Here is a 20,496-nt window from a genome sequence, read left to right as displayed (position 1 = left end):
TTAAGAAACATTTAGATGTTGTACTACAGGATGTGGTTTAGTGGGAAATGTTGGTGATAGGTCGACGGTTGGACTGGATGGTCTTGGAGGTTGTTTCTGACCTTGGTGATTCTATGATTCTATGATCTGCATCTCTAACTGTAAAAGAATTCACTACCTAGTTTATTAAATTTAAATTAAAAAAAAAAAAAAATTCCATTGTAGAGGAAGCCTGGCAGTTGCTTTTATTCACAGCTTATTCAGCTCAATCTACTGCTCTTCAACACTTCTCTTCAAATCACTGAGAAGATGTAGCTATTCATCTGCTTCCTTATTTCTTCCAGTAGCAACGCAAAGCTGGAACAAAGCCAAAATATGCTGTGACTAATGGAAATCTGTGGGAAATGTTATCTTAATAAGCCACCACCAAGCTTTGTCAAAAGCAATGTGATATCCGGACACAACTGTGGATGAGGTGACAGTTGTGCTCCTTGGGGAAGGTCTCTTCTTCAGCTAGAGACTGTTGTAAGTAACAATGTTAAGAACTGATCTCTGGTGCACTCAAAACTTCTTTGAACTAGCAGGAGACTGCATTTGTCATTCTGTAACCCAAAATCTCTGTATCACACCCAAAGAATTGCAGTGAGGGCAGCTCGGACTTGAATTTAGTGAGGGGCTGCTAATATATGTGCAGTGTAAAAGTATTCACAGTAAAATAATCCTACCCATCTAACCTTACAGCTCTTTCCTTACTGTGAGACTACCCTATTTAAAAAAGCCTGAAGCACTTCTGTAACGTACACCCAATATAAAAGAAAAACGCTGACGCTCAGAGCTAAGTGGTTGTAAGGCACAATTTTTGATGGGTATTTTAATGCTGCTGTTTGAACAAGTCCACCCCCAGCACCCATTCTCCCTCATTTAACCAGGGCTGTTTCTTGCTGTTGTTGTCAAGCTTGTGGTGATCTCTGTTTTCCAGAGGAGTTTTCTTGTGGCAGTTCTGCCTCCTTTTGTCCCATAGCTCTTGCTGTTGAACTTCCTGGAGCCAGGAGGCTTTGGTTTAACACTGATCCTTCATCACAGTGCAGGGAACTGAGGGAAGCGTAGCAGCTGCAAAGCACAAGTCATGCATGATGGTGTCCAGGCTCCCTCTTCGCACTGAGATCTCCAAGTGCTGTGAAAGCACGAGGACTCACTGCTCTCCCACTCTAGCAAAGCTGAAAAAAAAAACCAAACAAAACAATCTCAGAAAAGCTCAGCATTCCACTGAAAGCTGAGCTGAAGAGATCAGCAGATCTGTCACCCACAGTGGTGACAGACCAGAACCCAGAAGCCATGCACACGTACAAGGCTGTGCCTGTGGCTGGAGCGAACCTCAGAAAGTCCTTCTTCAGGGCAGGAGCTCCCCAGGGCCTACCAGGTGCAGCAGCAGGAGCCTCCACAGCTTTTAATTTTCAAATGAGGCTCCCCGCCTCAGCACACTCACGGCGTCTGCACAGCGCTTTCACTACGGACTGCTCCGCGCACCGCCGGCAGGTGGCGCCACAGTGCCCCGCCCTGCGCGCCGCCTTCGGGGAAAGGGAAAGCGGAGGGGGCGAGGCGGAGCATGCGTAGTGCGTGCGCCTCGCCCGCCCCGTTCGCCTCCGCCTTCTGCTCTCGCCGCCGCTCCCCCCCCCCTCCTCACTACCACGGGGAGCGAGCGGGAGGAGGAGGAGGAGGAGGAAACAGGGAGAGAGAGGCAGCTCCGGCGGCCCCTGGCGTTCCCCTCGGCGAGGGGAAAGATGGCGACGCTGGGAAGCGAGCCGCAGCCCTTCCCCGCCGCTGCCCTGGCGGTGGCAGCAGGCGGGGTGGGCGGCGGCGGCTGTGGCGGCGGCGGTGCGTTGGGTCTGCAGCCTCTGAACCGCGGTCTGGAGCGGGCATTGGAGGAAGCGGCTCACTCCGGGGGGCTCAACTTGAGCGGCAGGAAACTGAAGGAGTTCCCGCGCAGCGCCTCCGCCCTCACTCACGACCTCTCCGACACGGTGCGGGCAGGTGAGACCCGAGGGGATGGGGCGGCCGGGATGCCACCTTCAGGAGGCGAGGAAAGGAGATTAAATCTCCGGGGGATCCCTCTCTCCCCGCCCTCGCCCCCTCGGGCGCATTGCTTCCATTCCCACCTCGACCTCTGGGGCGAACAGCTCTGCGTGGACCTTATCGCTGTGCGTGGAGCTTATCCCTTATCTTCGCCCCCAGCTCAGCTCGCTGCCTGAGGGAGGTGTCGGCTCCCAGATGGCTGCAGCCACCCCCCACCTCCCCACACGCACACTCATGTACTTGTAGGCTGCTTTTGCATCGAGCGAGGCAGAGCTGTGAGAATGTGTGTGTGTGGGGGGGGGGGGGGGGGGGAGGGGGGGGGGGGGAGGTTCAGGCTCGCGCCTGGTTTCTGCACTAACCTTGAGGACTGCAGGTCTCTGTGCCTCCCTGGAGCCCGCCTTTGGATGTGGCTGTGCGATGAACACGTTTGTGTTTGGTTGGATACTTTCTCACCGTGTCTCACCTATCGTGGAGGGGCACAGGTCTGTGTGTAACCACGCGAAGATGCACTCAAATGCTTCTTAATATGTCTCGCTACACGTGGAGGTGGCAATAGGAGCACTTTTGCTCTTCAGGGAGCTGCCTTCCACAAATGGTTCTTGTCAGGCAGCGGGGTTGATAGCTGCTCTTGTATGCTTAAAGTCATAGAATGGCTCGGGTTGGAAAAGACCCTAAAGATCATCTAACACCAACCGCTTGCTGTGGGCAGGGTTGTCTCTATAAGATCAGGCTGCCTGGAGTCACAGCCAACCTGGCCCTGAACATCTCTAGGGATGGGACACTCACAGCTTCACTGAGCAACCTGTTCCGGTGCCTCACCACTCTGAGTACAGAATTTCCACCTAACATCTCACCTAAATTTTCCCCTCTTCGTTTAAAGCCATCCCTTCTTATCCTATTACTATCCGACCGTGTAAGTAGAATTATACAAAATCAGGTAGCAGTATTTCCACCTCTGTATGTAATGCTGTCTTTCAAGGCAAAAACCATCATCTTTACATGTACTTATTTTACAGTGGGGGACACCATCATTACATACATTCCCAGAAGAGATAGGCCTAACAGCCTTGCAGAAAGGTGTAGGGAGGGGAAATGTTTGCTGTCTGTGTTCACCTTGTCCTAGTGCCTCCTTCCAATGTGGAAAATGCCCACTTGTTTCACATCTCTAGGAGCAGTTCCCAACAGAGGACCATAATCTGGTTTTCTGCCCCTGTTTGTGCAAGGGGCTGGAACCTAATTCGTTCTTTGCGTGGCGTCACTTGGTAGAACTGTACAAACCCACACAAGAAGAATGTTGGTATGCTCTGAAGATATTTACTGTACCACCTCCACGTGCCCTTTTGTGTCCCCATTTGCCTGCTGAAGATAGTTGTGTTGTAACAGTAAAGGAGCAGGCAAGTAATCACTTGTTCCTGTCCCACAGAATAGCAGGTGCTATACCTGCATGCAAGCATGTGATAACATGAACCTCAGCTCTCACCCCTGCACATGAGGATATCTGTGTGTTTCTCTCTGTGGAAACAGCTGCTTACTGGCTGCTGGTGTTTATCTCAGCTGTAGGGAGCAGAGTAGTGTCTCCAGTACTTCACATTTAGTTCTTCTTCAGCTCTGTCACTTGTTGCTGAATGGATTTCACAGTTTGTGTGAGCACTCCTATAGAGAAAAGAGAAACATGAAGGAAACGTCATTTCATTTATCAATGAAACTTATTAATTGGTAGCATTAATTGCCATGCTGACAATTAAGTCACTCGATGACAAATGCAGTAGTTAAAGCAGTAAGATGCACAGTAATAGAACTGCATACAGGCAGAAAAAAATGACTATCAGCTTGTCTCCCAAAGCAAGATGTTTTATCTCTGTTGTTTTTAAAGCTGTGGTCTAGTGAAGGCATGCTGTGATATAAGATAAGTAGTTTGGAAATTCAGAAAGGTAGGCTTGTTTGGGTCAGCGCTACCTCAAGCCAAGTTGTTGGTAAAACAAATTACTTACTGAAAAAGAAAAGTTTTGATTGGTAACGAATGCATGCTTGCATATTGCACAGGTATGTTCTTTGCAAGTGTGAGCTGTGTGTTGTATGTGTAGGTAGCACGTGTCTGTTACATACTTCTGTATTCTGTTTTCTATTCTGTTGAGGATAGAGTTTTATTCTCAGAAAAGTAGTTTTCAAGCATTAATGTGCTTTCATCAGAATTTACACAAACGATACTGAATACGTAACTGAATGTCAAATGGGTTTTTCCTTTTCTTTTTGCTTTGTCTAAGTGGCCGTGTGAAGTGGCCCATGGCTCAGTTCTGTAACAGCTGTCCTTCATTCCTTGTTCCTGTTTAGGAAAGCCACGTGCTAATCTATGGTTACTTTATGTTTCTGTTTGTAACAGCATGTTGTTACTGATTAGTGAGAATTGTTTGCCTTGTCAGTTCAGTCCTGTGTTGAAACCTTCTGAAAAAATCTGTGTTCCTTTTCACTTGTTACATTACATAAGTAGAACATATAAACAGAAGAGACGCTTGGCTTAAGTCCAGCTTTCTGTGACTCTCAGGACAAACTCTTGATGGGAATTTTCTCTCTCACTTCCTCTCCATAAATGTGCATGATACAAAAACGGTGCTTTCTTGTGCTACTTGACGATATGTCCCTACAGTGAGTGACTTTTACTTTTGGATTTGATGTACTGTTAAGTCTCTGAAGTCACGTTTGGGGTGGGAATAGTCATTCTGATTGCTAAAGAGGGCTAATCTCACAGAAAAATGAAGCCAATCCAAGATTGAGAGAAGACAAGCATAGGGGATTGAGTTCTCCGAGGAGAAGGGGATTTTGAAAAGAATGAAAGCCTGCCTGCATCTTGACAGTGTCTTAGCCTTAGGTACTCAGAGAGTTCATGGGTTGAGAAAATGATGGTCTCCAGACTTTAATAAAATGTTATCAAGCTTGTCTTCTGCAAATGTTTTTAGTGTTTTAAAAAAAGTCTGAGGAAGATTGAGGTCTTAAACTTGAAATTCTCTGTTAACGTTGTTTTTGTTTTCTTGAGGTTAGGAGTCAGACTTTATGTAGCAACTGGTAAATTTGCAAAAGGAATGTATGCTGCTTGCTTTAATAGCTGGGAGCGATTCACTTGACTTTTCTAGTTCTTACAGTAGTTACATTCTGCAGCAACTGCAGAGGCTTGTCACTTGTCAGTTTCTGTTAATGCAGTTTTTTGGAATGTCTTTTTCTTCTGTAACTTTCCTTTGCATTGAATACATCTTGCTGTGATTGTGCATGTGGCTTTCTAATCATAGAATGGCCTGGGTTGAAAGGACCACAATGCTCATCCAGTTTCAACCCCCTGCTATGTGCAGGGTTGCCAACCACCAGACCAGGCTGCCCAGAGCCACATCCAGCCTGGCCTTGAATGCCTCCAGGGCATCCACAACCTCCTTGGGCAACCTGTTCCAGTGCATCACCACCCTCTGTGTGAAAAACTTCCTCCTAATATCTAACCTGAACCTCCCCTGTCTCAGTTTAAAACCATTCTCCCTTGTCCTATCACTGTCCACTCTCATAAACAGCCATCCTCCCCCCCCTCCCCAGTTTACATGCTCCTTTCAAGTACTTGAAAGCCACAATGAGATTTCCCTGGAGCCTTCTCCATGCTTCAAATTTTCTTCCTTCTTGTTTCTGAAAGTTTTTCTCAAGAGCTGAGCACAACCCACTCTGCTGAATCATCTGGCAGTATCGTGAATGCAGAAGAGAGTTTGCGTGGTGTGCAATATGGTTAGAAGAAAGTACATCCTTTCTGTAGAGGATCTTGAGTGTAGTCAGATGTTTTAAACCACATCAGTGTGGATGCATTGCAAAAAAACATTTCAAAAACAATAAATGCTATTCTTATCACTTTTATTACAGGGTAGCTTGTGCAGAAGACCGCGGCGCAATAATCACATAGTTCTTAAGTAATAGTATGCAATTATATTCCTCAGAACCACTGGGAATGCTATAAGCATGTTAGTTTATAAAAGAAGAAGAAAAAGCCTCAAAGTTGATATTTAAATGTGTATCCAGGGCTGCCTGTATCACTCCAACTTCTGTCTGTAGGCTTTGGCAGCTTGTTTGAGGATAGATCCGCTGAACTTTTTCTCCCAGGTCCCTGTTTCATCCTTTGCAGGGTTAGGCACATAAGGGAGAGAAGCTTGCGACTCCTCTAAATGTTCCTTGGCTTCTTTACACCGGGAAGGATGTCACCAATACAGACCTGTTCATTTGTGCTGCTGGGCACTTTCATGAGCCCACAGTAGCTATCAAACAGAACCTAGTATTTGGTTATTATTTGGATATGAGGTTCGATATGTCGCTTTCCTTTTAAGAATTCTCTTGGACAGCTGGATTTTATATTTTGATTATCTTATCCAAAATTCCTGTCAATAAAACAACACTGTAAAACTAACTAGGCAGCTGGAAAAAAAGAAAAAAAGAAAGCCCCCAAAGTTATTTCTTCTTATGTTCAACAGCCGGTCCCTTTCTACAACCTTCCTGTATTTATTTGAAGATTTTTATTTTTACTTATTCCCTTACGCTTAAGATGTTATTTGTGTATTAAGTGAAGAGGAGGCAGTGTGCTTCTTTATTCTCACAAGTGAGTTGAATGTTACTCTGCAGCCAAAACTTATGGGATGCAGTTCTCTTTTGAGATTATTGTGTTTATATCAAGGCTAAAAACTGAGCATAATTTTGATATTATTTATCTCTCAGCATAAATGCAGTTTTCAGACTTTACCTTCATAACGTGGTCTGTCTGGACATCTGTTTTAACCAACTATCTAGTGTTCCCTAGATATTTCATAAGGTTAATGCTGAGATATTTCATGGAATGGCCTGGGTTGAAAAGGACCACAGTGATCATCCAGTTTCAACCCCCTGCTATGTGCAGGGTCGCCAACCAGCAGACCAGGCTGCCCAAAGCCACATCCAGCCTGGCCTTGAATGCCTCCAGGGATGGGGCATCCACCGCCTCCTTGGGCAACCTGTTCCAGAGGAAGTGGAAAAGCTTCCTCCTAATATCTAACCTAAACCTCCCCTGTCTCAGTTTAAAACCATTCCCCCTTGTCCTATCACTATCCACCCTCATAGGCAGCTGTTTATATGCTCCCTTCGTGAAGAAGCTTTATCAAATTAAATGGATTTGAAGGACCATAAACATAGGCACTTAGAGCTGCTGTGTGCCACTCTGTAGCCATTTGGTTCTGTTTTTACTTCCCCAAGGCAGTGTGTGTCCGCTTGGTTTGTGGATCATGTAAGCATTAAGACTATTGACTCCTGTTGAAAAGAGTCCGTTAGCTCTTTCGCTGTGTAGAATGTAGCGAGTTGTGCTTTTGGAAGTTACCTCCTTTGTCAGGAGATTTATACTCTCACGGCTGAACTGCGGTCAGTGACTTTGCAGGTGCCGGTAGGCATTTCTCAGCACTGAATAAAGTGAACTAGCTTGGGGTGGCTTTTGTTACATGAAAGCAAATTAGAAGTACTCAATTGCCTGGTTACCCTTTCAGAATGCGGCTTGGGCAGATTAATGGCTTTCCACCGGTGACTCTGCAGGGGCTGTGTATTCATCTCCTTCCCCAGTGTGGCGTTGGTTTGTTTTTTTTTTTTTTTTATAATTATTATTATTTTTTAAATATTTGTCTGACTTCCTTTGTCATCAGGGAAGCTCCAAAAGTACAACCGCTGAGAGTAGAAGATATTGACAGTGTAGAAATCACAGCTGGAAGGAGAGTGGGACATCTGAATTCCAGCTGCAGCAAGCTCAGCTAGCTCTTCATCAAACCCTTGCCCTTAATGTTAACTTTCAGTTTAGGGTGGCTGTTTTTTAAACAGCCCTACTTAGAACTGGCAAAGTGTGTGTGACCACACTGCATGCTCATGGATGGAAATTGATTGCTCTTATGGAGTTGTCACTTTGTGTCCTTGGCCTATTTGCCTTGGAGATGACTGACTCGGAGCTCCAAAAGTGCTGTTGTGGTGGTTGAAGTGCTACACTTCTCATGTGCATTTAGTGGAACTGCTGTGTTTTTAATGAAAGAGGTTCATGTGGTCACGAGCCTTGTTGGGAGGTAGAGGCAGAGTAGCCCTGTGTGGTTTGTGTGTCTCCTCTTCCTCATTCCTCTGGTCTGTTTCTTTTGTGTCTTTCATGCAAAAGATGTTTTGGTTTAGACATCTGTACAGCAGGAAAGGCAGTGTGAATCTGACTACAGTTACTATGTAAGAGTTTTGAAGATATGAAATACTTGAGTGAGAGGAAGAGACCAGGGCAGAATCAACTGGGCCAAAGTAGAATGAATATCAGAAAATACTAGGAAAAAAGGATGTAAAGAGGATATTATTCAGAGGCAGAAGGTAAGAAATGAGGGGAAAAAATGTGTGAAATACTGAGTGGAATTGTATGAAGTGGTGGAAGTGAAAGAATCATTAAGTGGATTGGGTTGGAAGGGACCTTTAATATCACACAGTTCCAACCCCCTGCTATAGGCAGGGACACCTTCCTATAGAACAGATTATTCAAAGCCCCATCCTGGCCTTGAATCCACAACCTCACTGAACAGCCTCACCACCCTCACAGTAAAGCAGTTCTTCCTAGTATCTACTTTAAATCCACCCTCTTCCTATTTAAAAACATTTCCCCTTATCTTGTCACTGCACTTGCTTATAAAGTCCATCCCCAGCTTTCCTGTGGACCCCCTTCAGGTACTGAAAGGCCGCTATAAGGTTCTGGAGCCTTCTCTTCTCCAGGCTGAACATCCCCAGCTCTCTCAGCCTGTCCTCATAGTGGAGGTGCTCCAGCCCTCTGATCATCTTTGTGGCTCTCCTTTGGCCCTGCTGCAACAGCTCCATGTCCTTCTTGTGCTGGCAGCCCCAAATCTGGACGCAGTACTCCAGGTGGGATCTCATGAGAGCAGAGTAGAGGGGCAGAAACACCTCCCTCTCCCTGCTGGTCACACTTCTTTTGTTGCCAGGTAGGATATGGTTGGCCTTCTGGACTGCAAATGGAATGGGACTGCAAGCAAACAGGTGAGCTGTACATTCTTGACTGAATGAAATAGCTTTGAATACTTTGTGTTGGCAAAATTGAGGAAAAACAGATTTTCTGAGCAGTGAAGTTAGCCATCAGAATTTTGTGAACAGAGATTAGAAAAGCATGGAGGAAATGATTTGACTAATAGATGACATTTACAGATCTTGTGCTGCAAGTAATAGTTGAAAATTCATACTTTAAAAGGCTAACTGTTGAATTTAAATTTAGAAAGCTTAACATTCATTTGCCTGCAGGAGAGAAGGCCAGTGGCTTTCAGCAGTGGCACTGCCTACAATGTTGCAAGAGCAGCCAAGGCTTTGGTACTTGTGTTTTGCATGTCAAAATGACCATTCTGGGAAGGATGGGATGAGCAGCTTCCTCTGGCAGCGAGCTGTGCTGGCTCTGCTTGTGAGGCATCTGCCAGATTGGAGAAAATTCCCAGACTGGTTAGATACCAAAACCACAGCTAAAATCAGTATGACTTAAGAATTTAAATGGCGCTTCTGAAACAGGAGAGAGAAGTATTGTTACTGTTTTCTTGTGAGACCAGAATTATGAAAACAACATACCTGTTTATTTTTTAATTGAATAATATGCAAAATTGAAAGAGCCAGAAGTGCCTTCACTGTAGTCAGAGTGCAGATCAGTAGCAAAGTGGAGATGGATGGTCTGTCTCCTGATTTCTGAAGGCACTCTACAGACTGTATTTTGTTAGACAGAAAACCCATGCAACAGAGTAGTTCCAGTCCCTGTAAAGTAATCTTTGCAAAGGTACTGGAGAGTTAAGCTTTTGAAGGAATAATTACTTTCTGCTAAATTTGTGGGGAGATGTCGCTGTGGGAACAGTTCTAAAATGCCAGTGCTTCTCCCCACCCTTTTTCCCCAAGGGCATCTTGCTGGCCAGCTTGCTGTTTTATCCCTTTTTTTCCTTGTATGGTACAGAGCACCATAATATCTGTAAACCTCCTAACTATTTAAAAATAGAAATAACAATAACAGTCTCTCTTCCTTCTGTCCTGCTCCGTATGAGAAATAGTTTTTATAGAAGAAGAAAGAAGTCAAAACTTAAGAGTGAGAAGATGATCTTGGCAGAGCCAAGTGAGGGTTAGTTCTGCGTTTAATTTGAAGCTTGAGATTTGCACTCACTTCTGGAGATGCACAAAATGTTTCATGTTCTGCTGAACTTGTGGGAATTCTGACCCTCTTAGTTAGAAGCTTGCTGAGAATTTTATGGTGCTGCTGCAAGGTAGCTTTTCTGGGTATAGGTAGAGAAGTCACTAAAAGTAGCTGGGGGTTTTGAATATGAAAGTAGAGCACTCTTAAGTGACTTTTGCTGCTGAATGGATAAGGTGTTTTTGTTGGCTTTCTGTAGATGGGTGATTTCATTCCTTAGTGCAAGTTGCAGTAGTTACATATTGAGGCTGGAGCCTGAAAACTTGTACTCCTGGTTGAATGGAGGGAATTATTTGTACTGAACAAACAGGGAAGTATGTCAGAAGGTGCTTGTTATCTGTTACCATACTTACCTTCCTTGATAACCCTTCCTTTCTGAAATCATTTTCAGATCATAGAACCATAGGTTCTCAGGTTGGAAAAGACCTTAAAGATCACAGAGTCCAACCACAACCTGACCATAGTACCCTAACTAACAACCCTCTGCCAAATCATGTCCCTGAACACCGCATCCAAACAGCAAGGTGGGCTTGAGACTCCTGCTTCAGGGGTGAAATCAAACTTCTGTTTTTAAATTGCAGTGCTGTGAAATGCAAGGCATTCAACATGAAAAGTACAAGTGCCAAGTTGGATATGTTGTTGATGATGAGGAACAGGTTCATAAAACGTGTACGCAGAAATACGCTGGTAATCACTGAAACTGGTGGAGGAGTTGTGGAAAACTGGCAAGAAATATGATGGAAAAAGAAAATTGAATTGGAGATGAATCTTTTAAGGAAAGAAGTGGAGCAGAACATGCACTCAGATGACGTTTACTGGAAGTGAGGCAAGATACCAAAAATACAAACATGGCAGTTCATTTCTAGCCTTGTCTGAAGATTTAAAGGTAGTGAAATTGTTGCAATGACAAGCAGAATTATTATTAAAATGACGTGTTTTTTTTTATTATTTTTAAACTTCAGTTGTTTATAAATATCACAATAGGAGAAATGGTAGATAAAACAATTCATGCTTGATGTGTAGTGCCCTTGCTGTAACCCTTTTTTCTGGAGTACTGTGTCCAGGTCTGGAGATCCCAGTACAAGAAAGAGAGGGAGCTGTTGGAGAGGGTCCAGAGGAGAGCCACAAAGATGATCAGGGGGCTGGAGGACCTCCCCTGCAAAGACAGGCTGAGGGAGCTGGGCTTGTTCAGCCTGGAGAGGAGAAGTCTGCGGGGTGACCTCATTGCAGCCTTTCAGTACCTAAAGGGAGCCTAAAAACAGAAGAGGAGTCAACTCTTTGAAAGAGTTGATAACAGCAGGACAAGGGGAAATGGTTTTAAGTTGAGGGAGGGAAGATTTAGGTTGGATGTTGGGGAAGTTCTTTACAGAGAGAGTGGTGAGGTGCTGGCACAGGCTGCTGAGAGAGGTTGTGGATGCCCAGTCCCTGGAGGTGTTCAAGGCCAGGTTGGATGGGGCCCTGGGCAGCTTGGTCTAGTATTAAATGTGGAAGTTGGTGGCCCTGCCTGTAGCAGAGGGTTGGAGATTCGTGATCCTTGAGGTCCCTTCCAACCCTGGCCATTCTATGATTCTATGATTCTGTGTACAGCAAAGCCTCACTGAGTTTATTCAATTCAACCACTTTAAGACGCAGCAGATGTAGTAACAACAATGCTGTCTACTTATTCAGTGGGAGAAGAGGAACATTGTGTCATGCACATGTTTTATAACTACAGAATACTGGCTGGGATGAAGACTTCTGAGATGGGATTTCTGATCAAAGATGAAAGAAGCCTTCTCAGCAGCTGGGGTTGAAGGCTGCCCTGGTTGTTAAGCAGCTGCTGTGATAGCTTAGGGGAAGGAACTTACACTCAGGTTTCCCATGTTTGCTGGATGTTGTGATTTTGAGGCTTATTTATTTATTTACTGAGTTCATCCAAGTTCAAGGAAACTGTCTTACTGCCTCCCACTATGTATGGTGTTGTTCTCCTACTCGGTGAGTGTCGCCTGCCATCCCTGTTCCAAGATTTAAATTTTGGCCTGGCTGAATGCCTGCTCTTTGCCTGTGTTCCATTTACCAGGCAGTTCGGACTGCTCTATACTAATGTCTTCATTTCATGCTCACGCTCTTTGTGTCACTCAGTCATTATACCAGAAATGCTATTTTCTTCTCTTTAGTGTTTTTGCAGAAAGGTATATGTACAAGAATTTGCTTGTGAAATCCCTATAAAATATTGTGTTGCCTCACTGCAACTTACTTTAAGACCTATGGGTACCGATACCAAAGTTCTGTGCAGCTTCAACATAGTTTGTTATTGAATGTGCCACAGAATTTGTGCATAGAATATGGCCTACAAGTAGAGACTGAAGGAATAGGGGCTGTCCAGTCTGGGGAAAAAGAGGCTGAGGGGAGACCTTATTGCTCTCTTCCAATACCTGAAAAATGCTTACAGCAAGAGCGGGGTTGGTCTCTTACTGCTGACAGGTGACAGGATGAGGGGAAATGGCCTCAAGTTGAACCAGTAAGGTTAGGTTGGATATCAGGAAAAAACTTCTTTACAGAAAGGGTTGTTAAGCACTGGAATAGGCTGCCCAGGGAGGTGGTTGAGTCTCCATCCCTGGATGCGTTCAAAAACCGTTTGGATGTGGTGCTCAGGGACATGATTTAGCAGAGGGTTGTTAGAGTTAGGGTAGTATGGTCAGGTCATGATTGGACTTGATGATCTTTAAGGTCTTTTCCAACCTGAGTGTTTCTGTGATTCTGTGACTGCTTGTAGTTCTTGATTTCTTTTTTAAATGTCTTCTGAGCAGGTGATGCATTTTCTTAGTCAAAATATGCAGAAGCTGCTGAATTGTGACTGTACTATAATGTGTCTTTCTACTCAGCTGGACTTAAAAATGTAGTGGAAAACTATCATGGTAAAGGCTTGATTTCCTTTAGTCCTGTTCTTTTTTCTTTAAAGAAAAATGGCATATTTCTTCCACATCTTTTCTTTCTTTTTCTTCTCCATATTTTTATTCAAATGCAACATGAAAAGGAGATCTTTTGCTAGCTCTTCGAAGAAAATATTTTATGCAAGTGCTATAGGCTAACATATCCAAAATGAACTTCAGCTTGTTAAAATTGTAATAAGGGATTTTAGAGACAAGACAGCTACTCTGTTTGTGTATGTCATATTGTATATCAATATACTGGCATGTTAAAGTGTGCTGAATTAAACTTCTAACCAATCAGGACCTTCTTAAGGGTGGGCAAAGTATGTTGAATGTCTTGTGTATTGATACATTTTAAAAGCCTTTTATGTAATTACATGAAATGCTAATTTAATGATCTTTTAAGAGATGATTTTAGTTAGTTTCAGTTGGCCCTAGCATAGACCTTGTGCTGTGTTTCTGTTTAAAAATTACCTTGCAAACTTTGCTCTTGCAGAAGCAATGTTCTGTAAAGATGCAGCTTATCTGTGTTTACACCAATAGGGAGAATGAGGAGCAGAAACAAACAAAACTCTAAAAAGAAAACCAGTTTTGGTATCCTGGCTTCTGTTTTTACAGCTCAGTGAACACAATATAAGCTATTGTAAGAATGGGTGTTGAGTCATTTTGCTTGAGGTCTTCTGGAAGGTGTTGTAGTAAAGGTTGAAACTTTGAAGCTTAAAAGCTTTAAAGCCCTGGGTGTGACTTTAAATATATTAATGCAATGTAAGAATGGAGAGGTTGTTCTGTAGTAGCATTTCTTACAGAAAGATGGTAGTGTGGTTCAGAGCTATTTAGTCTCTAAAAGGGCATCATTGTAGGTTTGCTCTAGGCTAAGAATCAGGTAATATGAAAGAGTATGATCTTTAAAAACATATTTTACAATAATAACTGTTTTGGCAAGAAGTGCTGTATTCCCTCTGTTGGTTTTTGTATCTTTGTGTGTTTGGCTTCCTAGAGAACTGAAAAGGTTATTCTTGGCCTAGAGCCCCAGGCTAAAAATGGATTCTGGAATCTTGTAGCTCAGTTTGGTGTTGAACAGTTTTGTGTGGTAGTAAAAGAACTGCAGTAATTGGTAGTCCCACAGAAGCATTTCAGTTATGCACTTAAATGTTAAGCTGTGGGAGAGGTGGCCACGTGACACCTCCAACAACAAGTTTATCACAAAAATGTAAGTCGTGTTTGTCTGGGAAGCAACGGTAGCCTGAAGAAAGAGAGACTTTTCTACAAGTACACTTTAAAGGAGAGTAGGAATGAATGTATGGTTTAGCTCCTACAGGGAAAGGCTCTAAAATAGAGAATTGAAATGCTGTTGCTATGGGAATGGTGAAACACAAGCATTGCATTTCAGACTCTGTGTGTGGGGAATTGGATTAATCTTTGAAGTTTCCCTGTGCTTCTATCCAGTATAATAGGATTTAACTAGAAAATCAAAACAAGCCCAAACCCAACCAATTACAGTATGCGTATGTGTGCATATATTACATGCAGTGTTCTGAATGTTTGCTGGAGACTTTGGGTGATTGTATCACTAAGAGTTTGGAATAGTCAGGAGAATGATGAGAGGCCAGCTATTTAAATCTGAGAAATCTGACATCAGTGAAAGGGTTGGAAAAAAAAGCTCGGGTTTACTGTAGAGATAGCCTGGTCTAGTATTAAATACGGAGGTTGGCAGCCCTGCCTGTGGCAGGGGTGTTGGAGCTGGGTGATCCTGGAGGTCTGTTTCAACCCAAGCCATGCTATGATTCTGTGCTAACTCACAAGCTTAGTCCTTTTACTGCGTGTGCGTATTAAATGTGTTACATTAAAACTATAAGTTTTTGTCTGCTCTACTTTAGGCGTGATACAGTTCTATTTTGTCAAGTCTAAATACATGATTGATTCATTAAATACATACAGTTTGAGGATAGGATGATGAATGTATTTTTCCTTATGTCTCAAGTTCTTTCATGCTTCCTATTTGGTAGTTATTCAGTGAAGGATATGCAAGCCTGAGTGCTCTCTTTACCATAAAGCAGTGTAATTAATTCCACAGGAAGCACTTTTTTTGTAGAAGAAAATGGCAGGGGACAATAAACTGGTAAAGTTTTTCTGCCTTCTTTAAATAAATAAATATAATACTGCATTCATATTTCATCATTTGTCGTTCTTTGCATTATTTCACCTGCTGCTGTTTTCATTCTGGGGTCAGTGGGGTCATATTTGTTGAATAATGGAGTAACTGACGTGTCTTAATACTAAGAGACATTTATGTTGATGCAGTTTGACCCTCTGCCTAATGCTGGCCATAAATTACCAAGATTGAATCTTTGTGTCTAGACCAAAAATGGATGGCTTCTGTATACAGTGTTGATCCTAAAGTACACTAGTGGTAATAGTAAGGTTAATAGTTTATTTAGAAGTAAATAAGAGAAATAAGATTATTTTTTATTTTAGCTTCAACTTAACAATCATTTGTTGTTCTTCTACTACAAGATGGGTACGTGCACTAATTTAAAGTAAAGATGTAAAACTATTGCATGAAAAAAAAACAAGCTTGGATATATATAAAAAAAACACCACTAATCTTACCTGAGCATACAGTCTTCAAGAAGAGCCTTTCTGATTTGTTCCTACCAGAACACTAGTCATATAGGTTTGGTTGCAGTGTCCATCTGCCACCAGTCAGAAGAACTGAACAATTTCATCAAGAAAACAATTTAGCTTATAATAACAAATTTTTAGATGTATTTCTTCTTAATCCAACATCATTCAGGATTTTCTAGGCATTTTCCTCTAGAATTCAAAATTATTTTTGATAAAATCTGCAGTGACAGATGTTAATAGTACAGTAAGAAATTCTAGGACCAAGTTCTAGATATCTGAGGACTGTGTAGCAGGTTAGACACAAACTCATATGTAACCCTGTCAGAAGAAAACTGAAAAATACAACATGAAGCATGCAGTCATAGGCTTGGAAAATGGCAGTGCAAGCTTGGAATGATGATGGTCACAGCTCCCACTGACTCTAAGGTGCAAAGGACTTCCAGGATGGGTATCTGATGCAGTGCATGAACCCATCTAATAATCATAGTGTAATTTAATTTGCTGAACTCCATATGATCCATTATTTCAAAATCATCTGTTAAGATAAATGAGACCATGGTTGGTGCCAAGACCTTAACTCCCTTTGTTTCTTGGTTAAAACTTGGTGGACCACCTGATTCAAAGAACCATTTGTGTTAGAACAAATGTAGTCTGTGGTTTGTTTCTTTGAGTGCTGTGATTTGAGGTGTTCTCCTTGCTTCAGCAACCATTTGTATAACCGTTTGGTGCTTTGTTATATCAATTATTTTCAGTCTGGAGAAGAGGAGGCTCAGGGGAGACCTCATTGCTCTCTGTAACTGCCTGAAGGAAGATTGTAGTGAGCTGGGGGTCGGCTCTACTCTCATGTAGCTGGTGATAGGACTAGAGGGAATGGCTTCAAGCTGCACCAGGAGAGATTTAGGCTGGACGTTAGGAAATACTATTTCTCTGAAAGAGTGGTCAGGCACTGAATGGGCTGCCCAGGGAGGTGGTGGAGTCACCGACCCTGGAGGTGTTCAAGGAACATTTGGATGTTGTGTTGAGGGACATGGCTTAGTGAGAACTGTTGGTGATGGGTGGATGGTTGGACTGGGTGATCCTGTGGGTCTATTCCAACCTTGGTGATTGTTTTTAGGGACATAAAACCGAGGGATTTTTTCCTACTGTTAAAAACACCTTAAATACACTAGAAATTATTTAATTAAATTAAAAATTCCTTTTTGAGCATCTCTTCTAGAATGTTATTGCTTGACAATTCTGTTTATAGAAACAGGATGTTTTGGTTTCATGAAATGTGGATTTCTTGGGAACTCGATTTAAGAAAGTGTTTGTTTACCTCCACCCTTGGTGGAATGCGGATGACATCAGTTTTTCTTATGTGCTGGTGCTCCAGCCTGTACATGAAGACAGGTTTAGAAATGTTAGAGACATAAAATGAATTGAATGCTAAGCAGCCTTGCTTTTTAAGGTGAAGTGGTGTTATGGGTGTCCAGGTGGTCTTACCTACAGTAATAAAAATAGTGCTGGATGATTAGTTAAGGAAGGATTGAGGGCAAAAGGAAAAGGGTCCAAACATCTGTGTCAGAAAAGGTATATAGGTTATGAAAGGTGCCTTGTTATTTTGTTGTTGCTCTAGTTTCACTATAGATCACTGTGTGATCTTAAAAACATACCTCTCCTATTGCCTTTCTTGGGTGGCAGAGCTGTGCTTCCTTCTTTTCATCTGCATCTCTTATCTTTAGTGTTCTCCCGCTTGTGATAATTTTGGCATTTGTTGTTAGCAGTAACTTTTCTCTTTGGAAACTTTTGATTAAAATCTAGTTCTATCTTCACAAAATCAGCTCCTTTAAAAATAAGTTTTGTAAATCAAAAGGCAAGTATCAGATTAAAAACAAACAAACAAACATGTAGTAAAGTGTATTACAGGCTTATTCTGACTTGGTTTGACTTTCATGGGATCATAGGATAACCTGGATTAAGAAGGATTCCCAGGGGTCATCTGCTGCAACCACCTGTGCAAAGGGAATTCAAATGTGAGCCTGTTTAATGTAGTTTTACTGGCTGAAGCACATCTAATTTACCTTAGCCACTCCTGCGTATCATGAAATCGTGCAAATGATGGGTAGTGGGCCATTTAGAATTATAGAATGGCCTGGGTTGAAAAGGACCACAATGATTATCGTTTCAACCCCCTGCTATGTGCAGGGTCACCAACCAGCAGACCAGGCTGCTCAGAGCCACATCCAGCCTGGCCTTGAATGCCTCCAGGGATGGGGCATCCACAGCCTCCTTGGGCAACCTGTTCCACTGCCTCACCACCCTCTGGGTGAAAAGCTTTTATCTAATATCTAACCTGAACCTCCCCTGTCTCAGTTTAAAACCATTCCTGCTTGACCTGAGGGTACTGGTGGATGGGAGGCTGGACATGAGCCAGCATTGTGCCCTCACAGCCCAGAAAGCCACCTGTATGATGGACTGCATCAAAAGCAGTGTGGCCAACAGGGCAAGGGAGATGATCCTGCCCCTCTGCTCTGTGCTGTGAGACCTCACCTGGAGTGCTGCATCCAGATGTGGAGTCCTCAGTACAGGACAGTCATGGACCTGCTGGACCGTGTCCAGAGGAGGGCCACAAAAGTGATCCACAGAATGGATCCTCTCCTAGAAGGACAGGCTGAGAGAGCTGGGGCTGTTCAGCCCAAAGAAGAGAAGGCTCCTCGGAGACCTGAGAGTGGCCTTTCAGTGTCTGAAGAGAAGCTACAGGAAAGAAGGGGATAGGATCTTTAGCAGGATGTGTGTTGATAGAACAAGGGGAAATGACTTCAGACTCAAAGAGAATGGACTTAGGTAGGCTGTAAGGAAAAAATCTTTTACATTGAGGGTGGTGAGGCACTGGAACAGGTTGTCCAGAGCTGTGGTGGATGCCTCGTCCCTGGAGACTATCAAGGCGAGTCTGGATCAGGCCTTGGGCAACTAGGTGTAGCTGTGCTGTTCCTGTTCACTGCAGGGGATTTGGACTAGATGGCTTTCAGAGGTCCCTTCCATATCTAAGGGTTCTGTGACTCTATGATTACTCTGCGTTCCTTAATTTTCATTTAAAATATTTGTCAGTCCATGTAGCTGGTGGTGAATTAACTGGAGGAAGTCAGTACTTAAATAGCCTTTCACTGCATTATCTGAAATGTTTTTAGGGACTTTCCACTGGATTTCCACTGTGGTAAAAGTTATGTCTTTTATTAAAGAAGCTTTGTCTTCTTGGTCTTTCAGAACACTACAATGTAAACACTGTATTACTGGTGTACTCCTATCTGGTTTTATTGTAGTTTACTAACCTGCTGCACAGTTTGTAATTTACATAGCAGGAATTTGCTTTGTGCAGTGTTTTAGCAGTTAACTTGGGACAGCTTAATGAGTGTATCTGTACTGTAAGTGAATCAGGAGTCAGATGCCAAGGCTAAATCTTAGGGCACCTGTTGGGAATATGTTCCTCTTCTCTTTTGCTTTAATCTTCATTTTACAGCAAGGAAACCAATTAATTAACAGGACTGTTGAGTATTGATGTGAATATCTGATATCCTTCCTCTGGCAGTAAGGAAAAATGAAGAGAAATTGAGTATTATGAACTCATATGATCTATTTGGAGAAAAAGAAGTTCTGGGGCATAACCCTTTGAAAAAGGAACTGTTTTAAAAGTGAAAGGCTTCTCTAGATATTCTGCTTTCTTTTCTAGCTGTGCAGGAAAATGGTTCTGTAATCTAGGATGTTCTGTTTAGTGAGAGAAAGGTTATGAAAATGAATGCATGATTAAGTTTTTTTGCCACTTTCTTTTTAAGTAGTTAGACATTTAACTTGGCAAAAAAGAGATTTTTCTAATAGCAAACAGTAGCTTTCAGCTTCTAATAGAAGGGCACTGCACTTGGAAGTACCTTGTTGTTTGTAACAGAATTTAGTAATTTATGGCTGTGTGGAAAAATCTTTTGCTGCTTGTATGTGCCTTATTTATATTAAGGGAGCCAAACAATGTCTAATTGCCTCACTGGTACGTTTCAAGTGAATGAGATGAATTAGTTCATCTTTGATTTTTATATTTAAGTTAACAAAGTAAATACAAGTAGAGAGAGAGCTCCTATCAACCTGATCAATGTTCTACAACATCAAAAAAAAGTTAATTCAGTGTGTCTGTTATCATCTGACAGCCCAGAGTTTACTTGTGTGCCGTGACGTTGCCAGATCAGCTTCCCCTGTTTTGGTGAGATTGCCTGGCCAATAGACATGCATCATAATCATTGTAAGACTTTGAGAAGAAATAATTTAGGGAACACTGTTACTTTTTATCCTTGGTTGTGTATCTATGTTTTATTCGAGCACAGGCCTCTCTAAGTGTGTGTAGTGTGGTGGTGTGCTGATGTGCCAGATGAAGCCTCAGTCAAGCCATGAGAATGCATTGCCTTAACAGATGCTCCCTGGGGTAACTATTCACATGAAAAAACACATTTGTTTTCAGTTTTACAATTATATGCAGGCAAAATATTTCAAACTGTACTGACTGTTGAAATTACTGTTTACCAGAGTCTTGTGTAAAGCAGCTTCTCAAACAAGAATGCTCTTGTATAAAGAGCTGCCTCAGTCATTGTGCATTGCATTCTCTCATTTGCAAGGGTTTGCAAACACCTGTATGTAGGCATTTGAGAGAATTGTGCACACACACTTTGG

At 42.7% G+C, this 20,496-nt stretch overlaps 1 protein-coding gene across 1 annotated transcript in view; it reads left to right on the top strand.

Annotated features, from left to right (window-relative positions):
• Positions 1–1,760: 1,760 nt before the first annotated feature.
• LRCH1 (leucine rich repeats and calponin homology domain containing 1) overlaps positions 1,761–20,496 on the top strand; it is a gene marked incomplete at both ends in the record, with an annotated part of 106,469 nt that continues 87,733 nt past the window's right edge. The window contains one exon of the mRNA XM_079538530.1: positions 1,761–2,010. Coding sequence (XP_079394656.1) covers positions 1,761–2,010 — 250 coding nt within the window. The remainder of the gene's footprint in view (positions 2,011–20,496) is intronic.

Source organism: Tetrao urogallus (genome assembly GCF_951394365.1).
Source record: "Tetrao urogallus genome assembly, chromosome: 1".
Taxonomy (NCBI): domain Eukaryota; kingdom Metazoa; phylum Chordata; class Aves; order Galliformes; family Phasianidae; genus Tetrao; species Tetrao urogallus.
This window is presented reverse-complemented; position numbering and strand designations above follow the sequence as displayed.